The sequence below is a fragment of the Falco peregrinus genome, chromosome 5, assembly GCF_023634155.1.
Source record: "Falco peregrinus isolate bFalPer1 chromosome 5, bFalPer1.pri, whole genome shotgun sequence".
NCBI classification, from domain to species: Eukaryota; Metazoa; Chordata; class Aves; order Falconiformes; family Falconidae; genus Falco; species Falco peregrinus.
In genome coordinates, this window is record NC_073725.1 from 61,477,942 (window position 1) to 61,501,553 (window position 23,612).

Here is a 23,612-nt window from a genome sequence, read left to right on the forward strand (position 1 = left end):
CTTGGAGGCAGCACACATACGGGCTAGTGAGATACTTGTATACGGTCCCTTTCTTCCAACGTCTCATAACTAACGCTTAGATGATCATATGCAGAAAGAATTCCCTGCTACAGTGAGTCGATTCCCCTTTTTTATCACGGTCTCTTCTCAGATCACCTTGAGTTTTCATCACTGCATGGAACTATCTCAATCCATCAACAGAGGAGCTACTTTCTACAGTGACACTAAGTGTAAGCGATGAGAATGCAGCTGCGTGCCTGGGAAGCACAAAGCAAAATCCTCTCTCTCCATCACAATAGGAAGTTCATGAACGAGACACACATACACATTTATGCTTGCATGACTCACCTTGCACAACACACTCTTGACAGCTATCAGGACTACCCAGTTACCTCCTATATAAAGACTGGTCCATCATTTTTGTTTTTACTACTTGGCTGTAGCAACGTCCAGTGCCTAAAAATAGGTGTAACAATCTACAAACAACTGCTAAAAATTCTTGCTGGAAGGAATATGAATATCACCCAGAGTCTGAAAAAAATGCCTTGGGGTGCAACATGTGAAAGAGGATGGAGCAGAAAACTGCACTGTACCACATTGCATTCTTCCAGCACATTGTGACTGTGGAAATGCTGTGTTTCTTTAACTTCCATGGACCCAGTTCATCTGATTTAACTGAGATAGTAAACCTGAATCTACCTCTAAATCAGGATCATAGTCACCCATGGTTCCTTGAATATTTAAGACACTCCAGAAGGTAATTCAGTGCATCTAAGACTTTAAGCACTCCTTGGAGGTCTTTTCATCTCTCTGTTAACTACAGAGGGAGTTGAAAGTAATGTGCTACATTGAGGCCTCATGAATCCGAGATGAATCTACCAGCTGCTAGTCACTGCTAATGTCTGTTTTATTCTAGAGCTATTCAGTTCAGAGAAAAAGATGAGCAACCACCAGCAGAAGTGATAACTGCCCCGTATCGGGATGCTAAAGCAGTGGGGTTTTAACAGCTCTCAGCCAGGAAGGTTTTGAAAATGAAATTAGCAGTGCGTGGAAGTGATTTGAAAGACCCTGTTCTGTATGAGATAGTCTGTCATCATTTTTATATATTCAATTCCATCAGAAGACCACAAGATTATAAGGCTGGAAAGACCTAGAAAAAATCATCTAGTCCTTCTCTCCTCCTCTAAGACACGCTCAGCTCTTTATGTCATCTCAGACAGATAGTTTGCTAACCTTTTCTTAAACACACGATGGAGGCTCCAGGACCTCTCCAAACAACCTACTCAGTCATCCAACCATTAAAAAGCTTTTTTATTGTATAACCCAGATCTTTCTCATTGTGATTGAAGTCCATTATTTCCTGTCATTATTTCCACATGGAGAACAGACTGTTCCCTTCCACTTCACAACAGCTTTTTATGTACTTGAAGTCTGTTATTGAGTCCATCCTTACCTATTATTTATGACCTACACAGCACCAATTGGTGGCAGGGGCTTTACAGACAAAATTAGATAGTCCTTAAGAGCTTAAATCCTATCTTCATCTATCCTGTAACAATCACGACAAAAGGATGGAGGAAAAAGGACAGAAGTACAGGGCTACAGCTGAGACATCATTAGCTTGCTTGAAAGGGCAGCACCCTCAGATAGATTTGCTCTTGTAGTTTTTTTAACCCTGACTGAATATGAAGAGACATTTAGAAAGAGGTGGTCTGCAGAGAAGAATTAGGGTAATGGATGGCTGAAGGGGGAATGGTTTGCTAAAAGCCATACAAAGGAAAAAAAACCAGAGTATACCAAAGAGTGAGAAATTTCAGAGGAAAGAGAAGAATCAGCTGAGAAGCCTAACGGTCAACAGCATGACTGAAAGCTGGCAGGATGAGATGGAGGCAACAGGAACCAGCCAGCCATTCTCTGTTTACTGCCCTTGTTTTAACCTCCTCTTGCCATTTGACTGATGGCCAAGCCCCTGGTTATGTCCCTGTGTCCCCATGGGGGAGCAGGGGGGGCAGCAGCCATTATGATAATGGAAGAGACCAGAATCTACCTCCAAACCCTGTCCCAGGTATTTATAGAACTGGAGATCGTTCAACTTACTTTCCACATTGATCTTGGCTTGGGTCTTGTCATCAGGACTCTCACAGCAATAGAAGCCCCTGTCTGCAAAGGAGATGTCCTTAACCACCAAGGTATGCTTTGTCCCCTCAGCTTTGATCTCTATTTTTTCACTGGGCTTCAATACGATGCTGTTCCTCATCCACTTCACCCCTGCAGGCTTGGTCAGCTCTACCTCCAAGGTCACTGTGTCCCTCTCTTGAACCGTTCTGGGCTCCAGTTTCTTCTTGAACGAAACTGAGGCCTCTGCCAAAGGAGGAGAAATATTAGTAAGAATGTAGAGGATCCAGAAAACAGGATTTCGGACGAAATTGAAGCGGTAGCTCACATACCTCCCATCCCAATATATTCTGGGGGTCTCTGTTTAATGATGTGAATTTCCCTGCTGCTAACATAATCAGTCAGAGGGAAGGCTATATAAAACAACACAGGTCACAGCATCAGTGACAGCCTGTCGAAGGGGCATTACGACCTCTTACCTCGGACTCTGAGATTGGCTTTGCTTTCTACACCCTCAGCGTTGGCGGAGATTTCAGCTGCATCTTCCAGTGTCAGATCAGTGATGGTGAGGCTGTGGCTGGTATCCTTCTGCGAGATCACATACTTCTTGCTGGCTTCAATCTTGACACCGTTCCTGAGCCAAGTGACCACGGCATCACTGGGAGAGACGGTGCACTTGAACACAGCCTCGTTGCCTTCCTCAGAGACCACGCTGTTGAGGCTTGTAATGAATTTCACCACTCTGGGAGCTGGTGGATAGGAATAAAATATTTAGCAGCTTTGTTCTCCGAGACACAGCATAAGCACCTTCAAAGAGCCAAAAGCTTCTATGATGTTATCAGAAGCAGCAATTTTTATTACTGGGTCATCACATTTCCCATGTTTTAGTTTTGTGTATAAAGATGCCAGAAGAGAGGGGCAAAGAAAGCTGGGGGGGGGAAGGGAAAGAGGGGGCGGGAGGAGGTCCCATCTTATATTTGGGTTACTTAATTTCAGCCTCAAATGTAATATGAAGGTCAATTTGCCCACATATTAAGAGACCTGAGCTTAACAGGTCTCAAAAATCATTATATTCTTCACAAACAGAGGTTCCACTGACATTGGGAGAGGAAATGGAGTTTTGGATGTTGTTGTCAACCCAGGACACAGCACAAATACATGAACAACTCAGCTTTGCAGAATTGTAATGGCTAAGAACCAAACCCAAGGATCCTGCCACATTGCCACCACGACAAACATACCTTTGGGGGTGATGGTAATGCTGCTCTTGTCATCTCTGGACTCACAGGAGTACTCTCCCTCATCCTCAGCCCGGATGCCTGTTATTGTCAGGGTTCGTTTGACCCCCTCTTCATGAATCTGGAAACGCTTGCTGGGCTTGATCTCAACTCCGTTCCTGCACCACATCACCTTCCCTTTGGCGTGGCTCACGTCACAGGTCAAAGAGACGCTGCCTCCAATCTCAGCATTAACAGGTTCAAGTTTTTTGGCAAACTTCACTGGGATTTCTGAGATCCAGAAGAAGGAAAAATTATGAGAAAGAAAATTATAAGAAACCCGTTCCAAGAAACTGGGTCTGGCCAACTTACATAAATAAATAAATAGATAAATAAATAAGTAAAAAACCAAGCAAAACCAGAACATATTTGGGGATCAGGGTAGACAAAAACAAACCAGAAAGGTGGAAATTTAGGGAGATTCCTTTGACATGGTATTTTAATATCACTATCATTCTGTAAAGCAAGAACAGCATCTTAAAACATGATTGGGTATTGCTTTCCTTTCTTTCTCATCTTTTACCTGATGGGACCATGTAGAGTTTTTACATCAGAGTCTGAAAACCTGTAGGAATGCATAAGCCCCAGCCACCTTCATCTCTCCTGTTACTGGAGACACAAGCAATGGAGTCAGAGAAACCCAGGGTGTGATTTCTCTCATCCTGAAGGGGACATTGAAGAGATCAGGTGTATCATGATCTATTAGCAACCACCCCTCTGCAATGGCTCCAAAGGATGCCGAGGGAGTGCATCTTAGCTGCAGACATCTCCAGTGTGACTGAAGAGGAAGGAGCAGGCCTTTGCTCTGGGACATCTCCCCTCTCATCTCCTGTGGTATTTCATCCTTCTCGTCAGTTTATAGCCTTAGCCTTGACTAGGGAACAGCATCCCAGGTCCACCATCCGACAGATAGAGGAGGATCTAACTCAGGTCCTGCTTCCCCATGTGACTAACTCACAGATCTTCTCCTCACACAACATCCCCCGACATCCTCAACAGCTTTGTTGTGCTGGTGAGCAGACTGGGGAAGAGCTAGGTCTCTGCCATGCCCCAGCTACTGGGGTTGGGCGGAGACAGAAAGAGCATAATGCAAGTGGGGAGCAGGCACCAGGAGAAGCAGCCATCGTAGGCTTCCTGATTCCTCCAAGTGGACAGAAAAGGTGAAAACCTGGGCATCTGGAAGCAGGAGAACTTTGCTCACCCATGGTGGGGCAGCCACAGCAGCTACAACAACAGTTCAAGCCTTGAGGTTGGAACACTTTTACAAAGAGTTTGGACTTCACCTCCATCCTACCATGACAGAAGTGTAGCTGTTGGGTTGGGACATGACCTGTGTGCTGCTCTCTGCTCACCTTTCACCTGCACTTTGAATTCCTGCTTGTCGTTCTTTGTCTGGCATGTGTACACAGCAGTGTCTGTGCTCTCAGCCAGGGTCACCGTCAGGGTCCTGCATGCCCCCTCACTCTTGACCTCGTATTTCTTGCTTGCCTTGATTTCCGTTCCATCCTTGAACCACTTCACTGGAGCAGTTTCAGGTGTTACTGAAGTAGTCAGTGTGATGCTTTCATGTTCCTGAACAATGAGAGGCTCTTTCTGGACAACTTTCTTTTCAAATTTAGCCTCTGGTTCTAGGAAAGACATTGAAATAGGAAACCAAAAACTTAATGCTCAAATCTGTAACACAGTAATTTCCTCTTACTCTCTCTTCGTGACTCACAACACCAGCTCATTCATGATCTGCAGTGACCCAGGCAATGTCTGAGTATTTGTGGCTGGTACAATCTTTTGCTGAGCAGGAAGAAAGAAAATGATCTGTCAGGCAACCCAGAGCTGCTTCTTAGAAAAGAAGCAAAGGAAAGGAATTGCGAATACCCATTTTTATCTGCTGCTCACAAAAAACTTGTTTCTTAGGAGTAAAATGACCTATATAATTCTTTCCTTTCCCATTTTTAGGAATTTAGGTCCAATTAAAAAATATTAAAGTGCAAAACCTGAATTTATGGCCTGTTTTCTTTTCTCTTTGCTCTATTACCTTTCTCCTAGTCTCTTTTCATCTTGTACAACCCTTTGCCACAAAACTGGGAAGTTTTGGGACACGGACCAGCTTTTCTTGGTCATCTTTCTCCATAAATCTATTGCTGCACTTCAAAGCTTCCCACTTCTTTCAGCTCCCCACCAGTGAAACAGGTTCATCAATGGGGTGTGCAAAGAAGATAAGCAAAAACTGCATAGCATGTACATAGCCCAAAAAAAGTCTTCAGCCAGGTTCCTCACCTCTACACTGCTAGATTGAAAAAGGCCAAATTAACATGCGGTGTGGTTCACGGATGTTGCTCCAGGGGAAATGGTTGCTGCACCATGGCTGCTGGGTAGGGAATATTCAGTTTTACTCTAAAGCCACACAAATTGCTGCTTCGCCCCTCAAAGTGAGTACTCACCAGTTATCTCCAACTTGAAAGTCAGCTTCTGGCCTGCAGCCTCACAGATGTATTCTCCAGCATCTTTCTTCTCCAGCTGGTCTATAACCAGGCGCCGGGTTTTGCCCACAGTTTCTATTTTGAATTTCCTAGAGGAAACAAGCAGCCTTCCATCCTTGTACCATTTTACTTCAGTTGCATCCTCTGCTACCTCACAGCTGAGGGTGGCACTTTCCGTCAGGACAGCTTTCACCTCCTTCTGAACCTTTTCCTGGTTTATAAATGCAGGTTTTGGTTCTGAGTGCAGAAACAGAAGAAAATATTGATCAAGGGATTAAAATAAGATCAAATCGTACTAATTTCTGTGCACATGTTTTAAAATGTTTAGGTTGTCAACTGCCAAAACAGATTGCTTTCAGTGGGCAAAATCTGCCCTTCTGTGTGACTGAACTGCCATGTGGAAAACTGGGTAAGAGCCTAGGAATGGAAAGGACCAAGAGGGTTGTTGAAATCATCCTATGGTTGCAAGCCATCATACATAAAATATTTAATTAAAGCATTCCCAAAGAACATCTGTCCCACATATCACCAAAAGCTCCCACATTGCTTTTACTTAAGACCTAGGATAGAAATACGGGACTAAGAGCTTCTGGAACAGACTCTTCATGGTTTCTTCCACTGTCACAAATGTGACTGTCAAAGAGACAAAGGAAATGCAATTGTATTTCTACATCAGTAGAACTCCCTGCAGTACTCAGGTAGGTCAAGATCATGGACAGCAACGTACCCAAGACTGTTGCAATGTCAACACTCCCTTTAGCATCACATGCTTAAAGCGGTTTGGGCACCTTGTGAAACCTGTTCCAAAAGAGTAATCTCTGGGAATCTTTCACAACAAAGGGACATTTAACACCTGGTAGAAGTAGTAAGGTATCTCAGAAGGCTGAGATCTCCTACGCACAACAGCCCAAATTCAGAAAAAGTGCTGAGTTTTCAACCCATCTTGAGGTGTGCCACTGCTGAAATTCCAAATGACAAAACATATTCCAGCCTTAGAGTTCTCAGAAATGGGACTAGAAGTCTAACAAGAAAAGGATTTTTGAATGCCTCTTCCCTTCCAAGAGGTTCAATGCACAAGAATCGCCCTTTGGCATCCCAGGAATGGGAGAGATCTGAATAAAATGTAGATTATTATTACTATTATATTTGTATCTGTAACTATTATTACATAGACAGGCTAAGAATGAGATAGGCCTTTGTGCCATGTTAAAGCCAAATATTCCACTTTCTAAGAATCCAAGCAACAAGGTACAGAAAACCAGGTGAACCCTACAGGCTGCAACAAAGCCCACACCGTTGCAACTGCACCATAGTGTAAGAGTTATTGCAATTATTACTTTATTATCCTCTCCTGTAATCTAGACAAGTATGTCTTACCTGTGACACCAATCTTGAAGGTCAGTTTCTGGCCAGCAGCCTCGCAGGTGTACTCCCCAGCATCTTTCTTCTCCACCTGACACACCACCAGGCGACGCAATTTGCCCTCCGACTCCACCTTGAACTTCTTGCTGGAGGTGATCAGTTTCCCATCCTTGTACCATTTCACGTCAGTCTTCTCCTGGGCCACCTCGCAGCTCAGCGTGGCGTTTTCTGATAGTGCAGCTTTCACCTCCTTCTGCACCTTCTCCTTGTTGGCAAACACAACTTCTGGCTCTGAAAAGAGAGAGAAATTCAAAGTGTCTCCAAGATGTGATGCTGCCCAATCCCCTTCTTGTGGCTTACAGGTAAAACTGGAAACCAAATCTCTGACTTGACAACAGGTGTTTAAACATATTGGCAGAACATGCAAACCGCTTTGTGGTAGAGGTCTGGGGGGGGGTGTTTGTTTGTTGTTTTTTTTAAAGCTTTCTGTTGCTTTGTCACAAATCACACAAAGATTAGCATTTCGACAACAGTAAGACAGATCATCTGGATGGTTCATAAGAGCGTTGTGTGGCAGGGTCCAGTCAAGGCAGGGTACATTTCTGTTGAAGTTGAGTGCAAAGTAACAATTTTTTAGAGGCAGGAGCTGGCCCATGCTGTCATGGTCCCATATTGTTGATTTCTTTAGTTCTCAATAGCTGCCTCTGCTGCCTTTTAGGTCATTTTGTTAAGTGAGAAGCATGCTAGACCAGGACTGATACATTCAGGACTCTTATTACTTCTTATGTGACCTTGAGAAAAGCTCAGCTCATCTTACATCCAAATGGTGAAATCCCCTTGTTGTCCAGAAGACACCTCAGTCATACCACTTGCAAGAGGATCAGGAAGCAGGGAGGGAGTTGGAAAAAGCTGAATCCATTTTACCACTCTACAGCCCCAGCAGGGTGATGAATCTGGAATGAGTCTCCACGACACCTTCTTTCCCTAGTTGCCTTATATATCTTGATAGACCTTGACATATATCAAGCCTTACTGCCACATTCTCTGCCAAGGCTGAAACGAACCCATCCAAGAGAAAGAAGAAGAGTGCAGATGTTGGGCAGACACCCAGCCTGCTCTCCACCATGACCTTGCTCTGAAATGCACTGAGAATCAGCTGTGGTGCAGAGCTGTTCTGGTTGCACCAACATGTGAGGACGGAGATGTGCAATCAGTACTTTCTTTCCCACAGCCCTTTTCCTACAGAGACGGATAGTTCCCGAAGTCTTTCCAAGCATGTAGCTTGCTGTTTTAAGGGTTTTATGAAGTTTTACATATAAGATATAAATAGAACTGTATTTCTAACTCTTTGTCCCATTTCCACATCAGAGTTAGGCCATTCCAAAGATGTTCTCTACAAATTTGAAGGGCAACAGGAAAAAAACTTATGAAACTATATTAATTTTTCAAATATTCTAGAAATAGGAATGATAGGCCAAAATCTTCTCTTACCTGTGACACCAATCTTGAAGGTCAGTTTCTGGCCAGCAGCCTCGCAGGTGTACTCCCCAGCATCTTTCTTCTCCACCTGACACACCACCAGGCGACGCAATTTGCCCTCCGACTCCACCTTGAACTTCTTGCTGGAGGTGATCAGTTTCCCATCCTTGTACCATTTCACGTCAGTCTTCTCCTGGGCCACCTCGCAGCTCAGCGTGGCGTTTTCTGATAGTGCAGCTTTCACCTCCTTCTGCACCTTCTCCTTGTTGATGAAAGCATCTTCTGCCTCTGGAATTAAGGGTACAGGGGCAGATTCAGAAAGTTAAGCTTTCACACACACACACCCCTTCCCAAATGCACATCTGGATTGCGGTGCTGAAAATGGCTTTCCCATTCACATTGCCTGTCACCACCATCAACTGAACTGTTAATCTCTGAATTACATAAGTGCCTGGTGCAGGACTCCTTTACTGGTAGTCCCAAAGATACATAGCCCCAAAGATGCTTTCATTTCCACCACAACCATTCTCCAAAATCTGCATAAAAGAAGTTCACCTACGCCTAAGTCCGTCAGCACACCAGGCACACAGTCTATAAGAAGTCTGTTGAACTGTCGAAACCACCCAAGAGCTGCAATTTGCTTTGCCAGCAAAAGCAAAGCTAGCCTCGGGAAACAAACTTCATGAGCCTTTTCTGCGCCTATATCTTTATTTCCCAAATATTCTAAAGTTGTGGCATCCCAGAAGTGTGCTTCTCTAACGAATGAAAACTAGCCAGCTCCCGTGGTATTTGCTTTGCACTGCACAGCACCAGAATCAAAAAGCAATTCAATACATGAACTGCTCAATTTGCTTTAAGTTCATCAAGATCCAGCTGAGGGTTGTCAAGAGTAAAACCGGTCCTTGTTAATATTATGGTGAAAAGACCTGGTTTCCTCAGCTACTACTTCTGAGAAGAGTTCCAGTATTTCAGTTGACAGAGGCCGTAATAAATAGGTTTCCTCCATAATAAACAGAGACTTTATTTCAGGAAGGGGCATTCACAAGAGAATACATGTGCTCAGAAGGTGTGCTGTGTCCTTTAATTCCTCCTGCAATCATTCAACTCTCATTTTGCTATCAGTACATCTTCACCAGGATCCTGGGAAAATTTCCTGATGACCTTCAGCCTGCCCTAGGCTTGGGCTACAGAAATCCACTGCACTCTTAGTTTTAAACGAAGGGAGACAGATCTAATAGCATGAACACAAATGCTCAAGTAAACCAGCAAAACCTAAATGTTTGCTCAGTCACTGACTGCTGAGATGGAATTTGCCAAGACACGTAACTTCCCTCTCCTTCCAATTTTTCGTGCAACAGGGATGCAGCAAATTCTCCCACCTGTGACATCAATCTTGAAGGTCAGTTTCTGGCCAGCAGCCTCGCAGATGTACTCCCCAGCATCTTTCTTCTCCACCTGACACACCACCAGGCGACGCAATTTGCCCTCCGACTCCACCTTGAACTTCTTGCTGGAGGTGATCAGTTTCCCATCCTTGTACCATTTCACGTCAGTCTTCTCCTGGGCCACCTCGCAGCTCAGTGTGGCATTCTCCTTCAGCACTGTCTTCACCTCCTTTTGAACTTTGTCTTTGTGTTCAAACACATCACCTGCAAGATTTGAAAGAAGAAAAAATTTAGAAGAAAAAAAAAAAAGCCCATAAAAATGAAAGCTTTGCCTCCAAGATCACAGGGTATTGGGTTTTCAATGGGAGACCACCTGGTAGATTACAGTTTAAATAAAGCAGCCGTAAAATCAAAAAGGCTAACAGAATCAGTTAAGCAAATGCTTGAGGAAGCACTGGCAGGGACACCTTTCTTCCAGACAGCCTAGTTTCTTGCTGCTGCTCGCTTGGGCAGCCAGAACTGCCATGCCTGATCTTCAGGCTTACACCAGCTTTCCTGCACACATTCTGTAGGGTCACTCCCTGCAGGCCAAGCAGGACAGGCTCTCTTGGGGAAGGTGTGTTTTGGCCACTTGCAGAGAAGACAAGGCTGCATATTCAGAGTAAACAGCAGATACTCCAGGCAGGATCCTTCATTTGCCAATGCTGCCCCATAAGTGGGTCAAGGAATATTCAGGGGAAAAAAAAAAACCACAACAAAGCTTACAAGGGTTATGAAATAGATGCGTAACAACTGGAGTACCCTCAAAGATTTGTATGGACCTGTGTCCTCATGGAACAGCATCACTTCCCAGATATATTCTACAGATCATGTGCTACTAATAGTACAAAATCAGAGTCATAAAATAATTTAGGTTAGGAGTGATCTCTGGAGGTCATCCAGTCCCACTTCCCCACTCAGAGCAGATAAAATTACATCAAGTTACTCAGGGCCATGTCCCATTGAGTTCTGAATATTTCCAGTGATGGAGATCCCACAGTCTCAAGGCTCATGTTCCAGAGCTTGACCACCCTCATGGTGCAAGTGTTTCCTAGTCTCTTTTCAGAACTTCCCACGTTCCAGCTTGTATGCTTTGCCTCTTCTGTCACCATGCATTTCTGAGAAGAATGTGGAGCTGTGGACTCTACACCCTCCCATTAGACAGCTGCAGGCAGCAATAATACCTCCCTTTTTTCTTTTCTAGACTGAACAAATTCACTTCCCTCAGCCTCTCCTCATATGACATGTGCTTTTCAGCCCCTTAATCATCCTCATTGCCTCCACTGGAGATGTGCCAACAGCAACTTGGATTTCCAGATGGAGTAGCTGTCAGATTCTCCAATCAAGCAGGCACTGACTTCAGAAAAGTAAATTGATTTTAGGCTTGCTTTTGGTAAATTGCAAGGATATCATTTTAGAAGCTGGGCATGGGAAGTAACTTTGGATGTAGAGATCACAAGATGATCTAGTCTGCAGTAAATAGAGGGATTAACAAAAATATATCTGTAACACACTTATTTGAAGCTACCAAACTTGTGTGGATTATGAGAACTGATTCATGAAGAACAGATTAACGATTTGTTCAGGACTCAGTGTGGAACATGGTATCTTCACACTAAAGTGTTCAGAATCTGTACTTCACCCAGCAGAAAAACAGGAAGGAAAGGATCAGCAAGGCCAGGTTAAAAAAAAAAAAAAAAAAAAAAAAACACCACACAAACCAAAACACTTTTTAATCCTTTAAAAGACAGAGCACATACAAGAAAAGGAAAAAAGGACAACTCTGCTGGAAAGCTGTGTCTCTGGAACCCGTAACTGTAGTAAAACAGCACGATTTGCCCGAAGTCAGGCTGGATCCAAGCTCATGCAGGAGGTTAAGACACCTAGCGAGGGGCACTCTAGCACCAGAAATACATGTAGACAGGGGAAGCACTGGGGATGCACAGTGTGGGTTTCATGTTTCAAAGCTCTTTGTATCACACTTCTGAAGAAAACAAGCCAGTGTTCCTAGAAAGTGTTCTACATGCTAATTTGTTCTTTTGGGTTCTTACCCTCACTCCAGGAAGATGTTTTGCCCTTCAGTACAAAGCAATGGAGGTTCCACAAGGAGGTAAACCGAGTGAGGAACTCCTAAGCTCACACCTTATATTCTACCCTAGGCAACTCTCTTCAGTGAAAACTTTTGGATGTTTGACTTTCCCTCAGGGCAAAGGCACTTCTTACACAAAGTACTATCGTTCAGTTGTACCTTGATCAACAGGAAGGTAAAAAAAATGGTGATTTAGGGTTGAAGCACAGAGGGTCAGAAGATCCGTTTTCCAGTTCTGGTTCTACAGCATACTTCTCCAGCAGTCTTGAAGGAGAATGCAAATGGGTCCCACCATTTCTGCCTTTAAAGTGACCAGTAAAGTGACAAGACAGAGCCTGTTTTTCTCCATTCTAATAGTTAGCCATTTGCAAAATCTATGTAATGACTTCTCTTTGGTAGCAATGGGCTTGGGCAACACCCATCTGTGTCTTGCAGACAAAATGCCTGTCCCATTTTCCATGACACCCAAGTACCTCAAAGCCTGTGACAGGAAAAATACCTCCATGAGGAAGTATTCTTATCTTGTCTCTTCTCACCCCTGCTTACGGAGAGGATGGGGGATGCAGAGAAGGTTGGTGATAGTGAGGTCTCCCCCACATCAACCTGTAGAGGACAGTGCTACTTCCCAAAAACCTGAACCCCGGTCTCTGAGCCATGGGATTTTCTCTCATGATTATGGCTGTTTCTCAGAAGCCCTAAAAGTCAAGCCAATCCTTGAGTTTTCATCCAAGTGTCTCATGCAACCCTCCATTATTGCTGTCAGCAGCTTCCCTCACTTGCTTAGCTGCCAGCACAAACAACTGCTGAGAGCACTTCCCTGCCTCGTTGCATCCAGCAGAGGATAAATATCTCCTGGTCCCAGTTGAGAAGATCCCTCCACAAGAAGCTAAGAAGAGCTCTTCCTTCAAAGAGTGTGGTAAGATCCTTTGTTAATTTCTGCCTTTCACAGTTTCATTTATAATCTGCTATGATTTTTCTAACAGCTTCTGCTATTCAAACATTCATTGTTTGAAATAATGATCTCAGTCTTACCCTCTGCTGCTCCTACAACCTACACAGAGCCACAGAAAAAGGTCACATAATTAATCCATGGAATAAGTATTACCATAGCTTTTCTGGCACAAAGGAGAGTTGCCAAACACCATGGAGAATGAGGCAGATTTGCCCCCAGTTTCCTTGTAAGGTCTCAGTCCCCACCAACATACACCACAGTAGGCAGCCAGGGCAGAGCAAGCAGAAAGAAACCCACCGTTTGTACCTCAACAAGACCCACAACTGGCAGTCACAAGGATCTCAGTGCTGTAACACCATGCTTTACTCAGGCCACACTGGGAGCAGGCCAGCCACAAACCACATCCAGTGTGGATAATACACAACCACCTTCATAGCCAAGTCCAAAATAAAAAGCTCAGGGCCATGACCAGTGCACCAGGCTGCGGAGATGCGCACACCTTTAAACAGACATTGTTAGATTCTAGCACTGGGTGAATCCACTGAAACAGAAAAGGGCAAATGTTTGCACCAGTCCCAGCTGTATTGTCCCACATCACTTCCTGGGATACGCTTTTAACTGGATGCATATTTAAAGTTTTCTTCTGGTCCACAATCAGAAAAGAAACATCTACATCAAATGTAAGTACTCTTCCCTCATAACTCTTTCAGGCAAGACAGAAGCAAGGAAGATGAGAAAAGAAATACTGGGGAATATTTTCCATGAAAATAACTAGCAGCAAGGACAGAAATGTATGTATTGATGATTCACCAGCATCACAAACTACTGGATGCTGATCTGAACTCACACTTGAAATTGTATATGTTGTGCAGTTCCTCATGAAGTCACATTGGCAAATTCTCCCAGCCAAGCCATGTCTCATAGGGCAGAAAAACTGTCCTAGAAGTGATGGAAACTAAAGATTCTTACAGTGGAACTGCAGACTCCTAAAGAGTGGAAGGACTGTTGTATGCTTGTCCTGTTCTTACATCCTTTTTCTTAATAATCACTTCTGGTCAAAATTAGGGAAAGAATACCAGCCTAGCTGGACTTTCCTCCTTCCCAAAGCATCCACACACATGCCTTTAATACCAACCTTTAAGAATAACTGCTTAAGTTCTGTTGGAGACACATATAGACCATGGCTGGAAGTAAATCTGTGTCACTAGGAAGCTTTCTTTATAGCTACAGCAAAAAATACATTATCAGATCATCCCTCACCTGTGACATCAATCTTGAAGGTCAGTTTCTGGCCAGCAGCCTCGCAGGTGTACTCCCCAGCATCTTTCTTCTCCACCTGACACACCACCAGGCGACGCAATTTGCCCTCCGACTCCACCTTGAACTTCTTGCTGGAGGTGATCAGTTTCCCATCCTTGTACCATTTCACGTCAGTCTTCTCCTGGGCCACCTCACAGCTCAGCGTGGCATTTTCTGATAGTGCAGCTTTCACCTCCTTCTGCACCTTCTCCTTGTTGATGAAAGCATCTTCTGCCTCTGAAACAGGGAAATATTAGGGGAAAAATACGTTGGATATAAATAGCTTGCAGCAATAAGATATTACAGGTATTTTGCATAGGTGCTCTACAGGATCACTCCTTGTAACATTGCTTTGCAGTCCTTTTTATCACACAGAGCAGTGAATGCATCCTCAAAACGTAGCCCATATAGCCATACCTCTCTGACTAGTCTTAAGGAATGGCTCAATCGCCTCATTTTCAAATTTCTTATAATTATGATAAGGTTAATTTTTCCTCTTTGTGTCTTGATGATATTTCTACACCACACATTTGGAACTAGCCAAATATAACACAATTATGAGTTGCCACCTTCACTACCACATTATTTACAGGAATTTACCAGCATCTTGGTATTTTAGATTAAGACTGGGTGTCGTTCAGAAAATACCTTGTAACTCAATCCCAATGAAATGACAAAGGTACAGTTCTTAATACAGAAAGGTTCTTGCCTACATTATACATAAAACTGGTCTATAAAATTTGAAGTATGGTTTTCTTTCCTCAGAAATCTCTAATTTTTCAGAAAACTTGCTGTAGGGAACCTTCTCTTCATACTATATACAAGGAACAAGGATTAAGTGTTTGAAATCACTTTCTTCTCAAGTATCACTTAGAACTTCCATCTCAACAAGTGCAGTTGGCATCAAAAGGGTAATTAGTGTGATCAGTAGTTAGCCAGCCATATTAATTGAAAAGATTAATTTGTCACCTTACTAAGTACTCCTGACTGATAAATTGCATCTTTTACCATTTACTTTAATGATTGTTTGACCTTGTTCTCCTTTTACCAACAACTGGTATAGTCACTGTCAGCTGCTATATTAGCGTACATCTGAGATGTGGGAGGACAAAAAGACCCTAAAAAAATGGACATTTTTCCCCCACTTATTTACCTTAAGAAGTAACTGCACAAGTAGTATAGCATATGCTGATATGCCTACATGATGGATATTACATAGCAACAGCCATCCAGCATTTAGTACAGGCAGCCTATGCCTCTTTGGGTCCCAGGTACGTACTGGAGCATCGCAGTCCATGATTTCACTGCTACAGAAGCACAAGCTCCAAAGGTAAATGCTCGACTCACAAGGTCTGGGGTTGCTGTTGCCCCTCAGTTGCAGTGCAAGCATGGAAGATACTTCATCCATCCAGGTTCAGGCATCTGGGTTGCCTGGGTAAGGTGACCTGGGACTCCTGATTCTCCCTGGCAGTCATGGAGAACCCCTTCCATAACCCACGCTACTGCCTTTCTCCCCCCCAGTCACTCTGCAGCTTCCTAGTGCCATCCTTTATGCCTTGACGTCTCTCTCCTCTACATACAGTCTGTGTCATGTCTGTACTCTGAGCAGCAGCAGCTGCCTGGGAGGGTAAGGAGTAGGGGTAAGCTCAGGTCAGGTCCCTGCACTGCTGACCGTGGCACTACACGCAAGCTGGGGAGCCGTATTATAGGCTTGCCGTCAATATTGCACGGTCCAGGGAAAAAAAGAAATCCTGCAGGGAGCAAGCCAAAGCAGGAAACAGCTTATACGCTCTAATTTTGAGCTCCTCTGTTCATAGTGGCTGTAGAAGGGGTGTAAGGAGGTGTCATTGTCACTAAGGTGTCATTAACAAGGCAGCGCACATAGCCTATGCTGGGTGATGCAAAACTCCTCAAAGGCACGCGTCAGCCCACTGCAGATTAAGGAGCGTTTGGGTAACTGAAAAGAGCTCGAGCACACACCACGGTTTGCATTTAAAACCAAATGCAAAATTATAAACATTTCAACTTCCACCTATGACTTGGGCTGTGAACGCTGGGTGCACTAAAGGAGTTACAAACCAGACCGTGTCAATGGCTGCTGTATTTAAAATTTCAAATTAGCAGAGCAGGAATATTCCAGATGATTTACTTGCTTGTTCTCTGCATTCTTGCCCTTTATAAAACCCACTTTTATAGTGGTAGGAAATGTGATTAGAACTTTTAATCAGCTTACAAAGTGATTTACACTAGCCAGTAATTTGCCTTAGAAAATTAAAGTTAAACAAGTGTTCCATGCAGATGACATTTCCAACCTCATCTGAAACCAGTTAGTGAAATTCCACTGAAAATGAGGAAAACCATGTTTTCAGGACATGGAGCTTTCACCAGCTTCAAATAAGGATTTCACTGCTTACCACGAATCTTGAAAGAATGAGATTTCAGAATCAGCTCTTTTTGCTACACATGGAGCCCAGTCCCAAGGTGTACAGCACCTGGTTCTTTTTATATAAAGCCAAAAGCTATAGCTGCATCCCAATGCTCAACACGGAGCATCTAACCTTCAAGCTTTCCATAAATAGGGAAGTTTTTGTGCTACCAGTGGAGCCCTGGAGTACAGGAACCCTGAAAAACTTTCTGAGGGCAATGGTAACAGGATAAATTAAGACCCAGAAAGCCACTGCACTTTGGGATAATCTAGTAAGATGAGGATTTCTGCAGCAAAAGAGCCAACCACTCAGAGTACTCATAATCCCTCCTGACTTTCACACTAGATCATTTTCCAGACGGTGCTGGACTTGCATGTCACGTTACAGTCGTACACATGAAAAATACGGCAACAGTAGCTAGGCAAGCACTCTGCTTGCGACAGAGGGGGAAAGGTGTTACCTTACCCCATGCAGCAGTGAAGTCATCCAGTTTGAAAGAGAACTAAAAACCTTTGGTTTCTGAGGCAGACAACTAAGAATAGCCCTCAGCTACAGAAATTCAACTGTAAAGGTGTTAAATTTCTGTGCTTTCTGACTACACCTCTGTAGTGTATGAGCCAGTTTCACCAGCTGAGCACGAACGTGGTTTATACCAGTGGTCTTTCTATCAACGCCCTTGTTGCATTTTCTCTGAAAGATGCTTCTCAAATCTAGCCTTACTGTAACCCATCCTTCACTGAAGCTGGAAGTTCCCTTGGCCAAAGGCACATGCTACACAATTCATGACAAAGAGCCCAAGTGCCCCAAGAACACCCTGTGTACCCGACGCAGAGCAAGGATACGTAACAGCCAGTGCCTTACAGTATGTGCTGCGGGGAGCAGCAAGGCTTTATGCTGTAGCAGCAGTTGCACACCGCACACGTAAGATGGAGGGAGCAGGATGCCCCAAAGCAGCGAAGAGCAGTAAAGACTGCAAGCTTTACAAGGGAACAGCACTTGAGCTATGCCCTGCAAGGACTTCAGGTCTCCAGCACAACTGCGAGCACAAAAGTCAGAGTCCTAATGCAGTTGCTCTTGCACATAGCTGATAAAATGCCAGGCCTCTGCCAGCATTAGGGTTCCAGTGTGTCTGATGCTGTAAGAAAGCAAAGGAGAAAATAGATTCCCTGTTCTGATCTCAGAATATGAGACAAGAAAACAGAGAGGCATTTGACTGCAAAGACAGTGGAGTGTTATACATGCAATCAAAAACAAGCCAAACCCTTTCTTGTCATCCAATTCAGAAATGATCACTCAGAATGTAGCTGACAAGTCCATAGCTGCCTGGAGCTTGAGATAAAATTTACTGGACCTTTTGCAAAATATACTGAGACCAAAGAAATCTGTAGTGTAGTCAGGATGAAAGAACAGCCTCATTATTAGAACCTCAGACTCCAAATCATGTTGTTAATGAGAAAAATACAGACAAACATTTCTGGGCTTATGACTGGTCATTACAGATGTAGAAATCATAAAGATCAGTCATCACCTTTGGTTTCAGCAGATCACAGATATGTGCAGTGCAGCTGATACAAAATTTTTAGGACAATACACTGCCACCAACTCCCAAAGATTCTCGATGCAGCCACAATAAAGTAGGGATTGTGTAAACACTACTGTTTAAATATCGCTTGGTAGAAAAGTATTTGCACCACTTCTCATAGCTAATTGTGATTTGTAAAGCTATCCAATGACAGATTAAAAAATGGCAGAGGAAGAGCTGAATGAAAGGTTGTTAAATACAAATCGTAATTCAAATTGCACATATTTGTATCCACTTGTGCTCATCATCCACAAAAGTTTCATTGTGTGTGGAGTTACGAGGCTGTGCTCACAGACATCTTTGCCCCAACAGACTGTGGAATAATGGAAGCAATTCCCTGTTTTGGGAGGGAGGACACTGTGTACAGAAAAGATGAAACAAAGAGGGAAGAAAACAGTGACTTTCATGGAAGAACAGCAGTAACAAAGGGAGGAATACCAATGATGATGACCACATTGGAAGAGGTCCTTCAACACAGTGCCTGCTACTGAAAACTCGTGATTCACTATCACTGAGCCTAAAGCAGCAGCACAGGTTGCTGAGGAGCCAACAGCAGGATACCTACACATAACCTTTAGGTCGGCCCAGTCCTGCACAACCTCCCGGAAATGGTAGCTTAGATCAACATCAGGAAGTACTTTAACAGCATTCCTAATGTTTTGACAGAGAAAACGGTAGAAAACACCCAGACACAAAGAAAATGCAATTAAATACCAATAAAAATCTGCCTCCCACCTGTGATGACAATTTTGAAGGTCAGTTTCTGGCCAGCAGCCTCGCAGGTGTACTCCCCAGCATCTTTCTTCTCCACCTGACACACCACCAGGCGACGCAATTTGCCCTCCGACTCCACCTTGAACTTCTTGCTGGAGGTGATCAGTTTCCCATCCTTGTACCATTTCACGTCAGTCTTCTCCTGGGCCACCTCGCAGCTCAGCGTGGCATTTTCTGATAGTGCAGCTTTCACCTCCTTCTTCACTTTGTCCTTGTTGATAAAGGCATCTTCTGCTTCTGTGGGGTGGGAGAGGAAATTAAAAAAATCAAATATACGTTTACACTGCCCAAAGTGTTCAAACCCAGGTGAAAAATATGACAGTTTCCAGTTTCCACAGTTGTGTTATTATGCAATGGTCCCACTCACAGCAAAGGTACGCTCAGACAGGACATGGCCCTCCGTATGGCCCGAGGACAACACATCAGCTGGTTTTGAGCAAAATGATTCAGTGCTTCAGGAGTCCAGCTTCTTCCCATCTCCACCGAAATCCAACTTTTTGTTTGATAATGTCATGCACAATTTATCTCTCAATCTCACCTGCCATCGGGACCCATATTGTAAGCCTTGCCCAGTCTAGGTACTTCTTGAGCAGACCTGTTTTCCTACTACTTCCAGGCTTATTTTCCTACACATCTAGGAGCTGACCCTATCTTTTTCCATATAAATCGTAACAGCACATGTAAACTTGCATATTTTTTTTCTTTACTGGGAAATCGGAAAACAATGCTGAGCAGGATGCATCTCACAAATAAAAATAACCAGCTATAGGCATCTGTGACAGTGGCTGCATGCAAGGTGGTTACCTGACCAACTTCACTACTCAAGGAAGACCTAGGCTACCCAAACCCTGGAGTGTAGAGTGATTCATTTTGCTCTGTAGTGAGAGGAACTCATGGACCTTTCTGAGATGAGACCAGACAAATATCCCACCTGTGACATCAATCTTGAAGGTCAGTTTCTGGCCAGCAGCCTCGCAGGTGTACTCCCCAGCATCTTTCTTCTCCACCTGACACACCACCAGGCGACGCAATTTGCCCTCCGACTCCACCTTGAACTTCTTGCTGGAGGTGATCAGTTTCCCATCCTTGTACCATTTCACATCAGTCTTCTCCTGGGCCACCTCGCAGCTCAGCGTGGCGTTTTGTGTCAGTACAGCCTTCGCTTCCTTTTGTACCTTGTCCTTGTTCGTAAACACGTCTTCTGTCTCTGTAAGAAAGCCACAATAGGCACACACAGATTTTTGCAGTTGTCTCCTCCAGTGCCGAACTAACTTCATCCTACTTGATTATACTTGCCTCATGATGGCCCCTTAACACAAGAAAGCACCTTCAACTCTATTTTACTGATAGGAAGTGAATAGCTGTATGAGAATTCTGGGATAAAGTTAATAAACTCACAATCTGAGCACAGATTTGAACCTGGGACTTAGAGCACCATCATGAGCTGCCTGAACCCTTCTCCCTCTTCTCTCTTTTTCTCTTCCTGCATCTCTCCAAGCTTCCAGTGAACCAGAGGGAACAACCCTTGTATCTTCATATCCAGGAACTGTTGCTCTTTTTCTGCCTATTTGGGTCACTCCAGTCATTCTCCATCTAATCAGAACCCTTCAGACACCTCCCCGTTCTTTTTTAGCTATCCCTGCCCCTCTGCCATGGCCTTACATTATGACTCTGCAGTTTTTCTGCAGACGCACCAGGTAATCGTGAGCGGTGCAGAAGTTTTCATCCTTGCCCACCATTTTTTTGTAGTTACAAATAGTCACAGGTGCAAAAGCATGTTGGATAACCAAAAAAATCAAGCCCTATGACTGAAATAATTCACCCCAGAGAGGTTGTGAGATCCTCCAAATATAAGATGCTACCCTAACTGGAATGCTCCTTTACCTTTGGCATTTCTAGCACTTTCTCACCTCTGACTTTGACTTGGAATGTTACTTTGTCGTCCTTCGTTTCACAGGTATAGCTCCCTTGGTCTTGCTTTGTCACCTTCTTGATGATGAGCTTGCGGTGTGTCCCTTGGGAGATGACTGTTGTCCTCTGGTCCTGCTTCACCTCAGTTTGATCCTTCCTCCATACCACGCCTCCACTCGCAGCTGACACCTCACACAGCAGCTCAAGGTTTTCAGAAGGACTGACTAATATTTCTGGAGTTGTTTTGGGCTTGTTGACAAAATTAACAGTTTCATCTGGAAAGCAAAAGAGAAAGTGGTTTATACCTTGATTCTGGCTTATCAGCACAAAATTAAGTAATTACTGTTCATTATTTCATTGCTAGTCACATTTGGCTGATCAAGTTTCACCTCTGGAGGTGTAAATGTACGCACGCGTGCATGGTACTGTTGGAATGTATGATAGAGTGTTAATGGTTATGCCAATAAACTGTGGTTATGAGTCAGAAAAGTCCCTCCTGAGATACAGCAGTGTTCTCTCTACTGGGGAACTCGTCATCTAAGTTTTAAATCATCCAGAGAGTTAGTACATAGCAGTCTCCACTTTGGGAGCTGGGTATTTATGTATCCTTTACATTACAACAGCCTATTAGGTCTGCACTGTGGCATTAATACTAGCCTTATTAAGTTCTAGATGGACATGGATCTATGCCTACCTGTATTCAAAAGCAAAATTCACCTAACTGATGTGCAACCTTCTTCTGCATCCCCTTCAGAAGCCAGGCATGAAAACTGTCTACCTGAGCACAGATGCAGTGGTTTCTATTACCAGAGCTGCGTGTGCACACAGCCATGAGCAGAACCTGGCCCAACATCATGAGACCATAAAGCCTGACATGTGCTTTAATTCACAGCTCCTGTCTCATCACACGTGAAAGTTGATGCCTGACTTTCTGACAGATGGTGCAAACTCCTTCTCTGATCTTCAGATAATTGCTCTCAGTTACAGTGCAATCACATCTCTTACATCCTTCTGGATCTTTTAAATCAAGATGAGATGCTCTCAAGTTGCTGACACTTTAATCACCAGTCCTTGTTTTGATTTCAGGTAAGCTCTAGGGAATATGTATTGATGCCTGAGTACACAAACAGCTTTGAAAAGATCTAAGAAGTCTCAGAAGACCTTGTTGGAAGTGATGAGGAGTTGCCTTTAAATGTTGCCGAGTCCATTCCTGCAGCCCCATGTTCACAATATCAGTCCCACTGGGCTAATTCTTCCCCAGACCAGATCTATTATCCCACATATGGGATAATCTCATTGATAAGATACTCACCAATTTCAAGAGGACTAAGTTAATATATGAGCCAATAGTGTCACATCTTTCTACTGAATCTGATTTTCACGTTAGGAGAACTCACCACTGCTCAGAACTCATAGCTCAAGTGGTAGAGGCTCCTGCTTTGATACCTCAGCCTAGACCCTGCTGACTGCGCACACGGGTAGCCACACGTATGAACTGTGCAAGCACACACACAGAGCATGTGCCATGTATGCAGCAGCAATACAGCATTTTATCAACTCGGGGGCGAGGGGGGTTGCAATCATATTTGTAAAGGTAAAAGCAAAGGCAACTGAATAAGAGGAGACAGGCACCTTGTGTGTAAAATGTGAGCAAACCTATTCAACACACCCTGTGCCTAAGTTAACAAGCAATATTTGATGAGCATGTCAGGTATTTCATACCCTTCATTCCACCAAGGCAGCCCTTGCCTGAAGAAAAAGCTGATGGCTGTCAGTTATAACCGATCTTAGCTTAGTATTGCATTTCTTTTAGCAGCAACTGTTGCTTTCAGTCACTGAGTAGTCCAAGGACAATTGCTATGGTACACTCATGCCAGCCACATCTGCGGCATCAGAGAACATATAGTTCATTAAAAATTGTAATCATTAGGACTGATCTTTTCTTCAAAATTTAGGTGACCAAAGAAGGATAGTCTCTCCAGAACCCTGCTGTTAAGATTATTGGGGTATCTCATTACCGTGAAGACAGATTACTTCCCTGCCTGAGACCATCCCCTCACTGTGCAGCACTACTTCTTATCACTCTGGAAAGTTTTTATGGTGACATGTGAAACAGGGTAGAAGTTGCCTTAACTAACAGGTTGTAATTAAATCCTTGTTAACCAGAAAGTTTGTGGGGATACACAGTTACTTAGCAGATACATGTTTTCCTTGCCTGAGCTTGTGATGTTTTGTCATAGCAGTTACAGGTGAGATTCCCCTAACCGGCACATGGCCATCACAAGGTTAGGTATCCAGTCTCATGTGTCATGCAGGCTTCCTCTGTACTTTGTGTTCAGACAAAGCTCCAGGACACTTCTAAAATCCATCTTAGATAGCTTTCATTAGACAGTATAACTCAGATGATATAAATTGCCCTTTAGGGGTCAGTTCAGAGCTTGGTTG

At 43.8% G+C, this 23,612-nt stretch overlaps 1 protein-coding gene across 1 annotated transcript in view; it reads right to left on the reverse strand.

Moving 5' to 3' along the window:
• Positions 1-23,612, reverse strand: part of OBSCN (obscurin, cytoskeletal calmodulin and titin-interacting RhoGEF) — a 184,266-nt gene that overhangs the window by 136,665 nt on the left and 23,989 nt on the right. Inside the window, exons 8-19 of the mRNA XM_055805894.1 lie at positions 21,167-21,442; positions 20,188-20,463; positions 19,218-19,493; positions 14,436-14,711; positions 10,090-10,359; positions 8,723-8,998; positions 7,247-7,522; positions 5,831-6,106; positions 4,745-5,020; positions 3,357-3,623; positions 2,595-2,864; positions 2,098-2,361 (exon numbers count right to left, since the gene is read on the reverse strand). Coding sequence (XP_055661869.1) covers positions 2,098-2,361; positions 2,595-2,864; positions 3,357-3,623; positions 4,745-5,020; positions 5,831-6,106; positions 7,247-7,522; positions 8,723-8,998; positions 10,090-10,359; positions 14,436-14,711; positions 19,218-19,493; positions 20,188-20,463; positions 21,167-21,442 — 3,279 coding nt within the window. The remainder of the gene's footprint in view (positions 1-2,097; positions 2,362-2,594; positions 2,865-3,356; positions 3,624-4,744; positions 5,021-5,830; positions 6,107-7,246; positions 7,523-8,722; positions 8,999-10,089; positions 10,360-14,435; positions 14,712-19,217; positions 19,494-20,187; positions 20,464-21,166; positions 21,443-23,612) is intronic.